Below are 1,532 nucleotides of genomic sequence, written 5' to 3'. Positions count from 1 at the left end.
CAATGAAAACATGGTGATGATTTTCTGTGGTTTTATACCATTAATTAATCTTTTTTAGGCACGATAAAAGAGCAGAAGTGATTCTTCTTCTTTGTGACATGTCATTATTATGATTAACAGATGCATAACATTCTTAGTTAAACAACAAAGAAATCACGAACAGGAAAGATTGTTTCTGTCCATTATCTGATTAAGAGAACTGAAGTCCTCCTGTAGGTTGAAATGACCCATCATGGCCTAAAATAGAGTTCAGTGTTCCTGCCTTCTCTGTCAGGCCTTCCTAGACCTGCTTTGAGGCAGTAACTCCTGTTTCTTCACTCGAGGTGACCCCTACAAACGCTTTGCACAGAGCATGGTGAGAAACAGTTTGGCCAGGGCCTTGTGTCGAGAAGGGGAAGTCCCGTCTGCACTACAAAGCAAATGATGCAATTTTCATCAAGTGTGACAATGAGAGCYGATTTCGGTAGTGTGGAGGGAGTATGCAGAGGCCTTTAGTTACACTTTAACGTTCTTATTCTCAGGTGGTCTTCTACATCTTTGCCATGGTGGGGATGGAGCTCTTTAAGCACAAAGTGAAGTTTTATGAGGACCACAATGAGCCATCAAAGTTATATTGTGGAAACCCTCTGCTGAATAATACAGCCTTCGCACAACTGAACTACTGCAAGAACAACTTCAACAACGTGGTGTCGTCCTTCATCCTGCTGGTGGAGCTCACCGTGGTTAACCAGTGGCATGATATCCTTTAAACAAACACGCATGGCTGTTTTATTTACTGCTGTTTTTTCTGATGTTAATCACATGTAAATTATCTCAACTGCCACAAAATCTGAGGATCTACATTCATTTTTCTAACCCTTAAGTCAGACTGAATTCATATCACATTTCATGGAAAAACCAACCCAGTGTATTTACTAATAAATACAAGTTATACATTGTGAATATAGAAGTCTAAGTGACATTAAGATAGTTCATATTAAAAGAAAATAGTAACAATATTTCATTTATTTGAATAAAACATTCACAATATACATATCAAGTTGTACGGATTATCTGTAAATTACACAGATTTTCCAACATTTTGTATGCATACAGACATGTAAAGTCTCTGATTTTTTTTTTTCAAATGTCAGCTTCCAATTTATTTTACACCCCAAAGCCAGCCTGTAAGGAAATGGTAAGTTTGCTCCCTACTCTTCCCACTAGATTATACCTGGTCCCCTATAGATATGATGCAAACTCTGTTACCCACCTCGCTCCAGCAGTTCTTAACCTTTTTGACCTCGGGGCCCAGTTTGTTGAACATAAAGTGACACGAGGCCAAGTCAGACTAACTAACATAACTAAATTAAATACACTTACAGTTTAAAAGTAAAACTCCTGTTAAATAATCACAAGACATGATTATGACAAACATTTTTATATTGTAACCTGCCCATAACAATTATTTGAACAAATACAAAGGTCAGTCAACAGACCACTCAGGCTTGTCAGCACAAAAATATATACATTTTTTAACACAAAGAATAGAC

The 1,532-nt window shown here is 37.3% G+C and overlaps 1 protein-coding gene across 1 annotated transcript in view; it reads left to right on the top strand.

Moving 5' to 3' along the window:
* Positions 1–1,532, top strand: part of tpcn3 (two pore segment channel 3) — a gene marked incomplete at its 5' end in the record, with an annotated part of 51,437 nt that overhangs the window by 44,057 nt on the left and 5,848 nt on the right. The window contains 1 exon segment of the mRNA XM_014033360.1: positions 522–738. Coding sequence (XP_013888814.1) covers positions 522–738 — 217 coding nt within the window.

This window comes from Austrofundulus limnaeus, unplaced genomic scaffold, assembly GCF_001266775.1.
Source record: "Austrofundulus limnaeus strain Quisiro unplaced genomic scaffold, Austrofundulus_limnaeus-1.0 Scaffold1709, whole genome shotgun sequence".
Taxonomy (NCBI): domain Eukaryota; kingdom Metazoa; phylum Chordata; class Actinopteri; order Cyprinodontiformes; family Rivulidae; genus Austrofundulus; species Austrofundulus limnaeus.
Note: the sequence above shows the minus strand (reverse complement) of the source record. Positions and strands in the feature narration are given on the sequence as shown.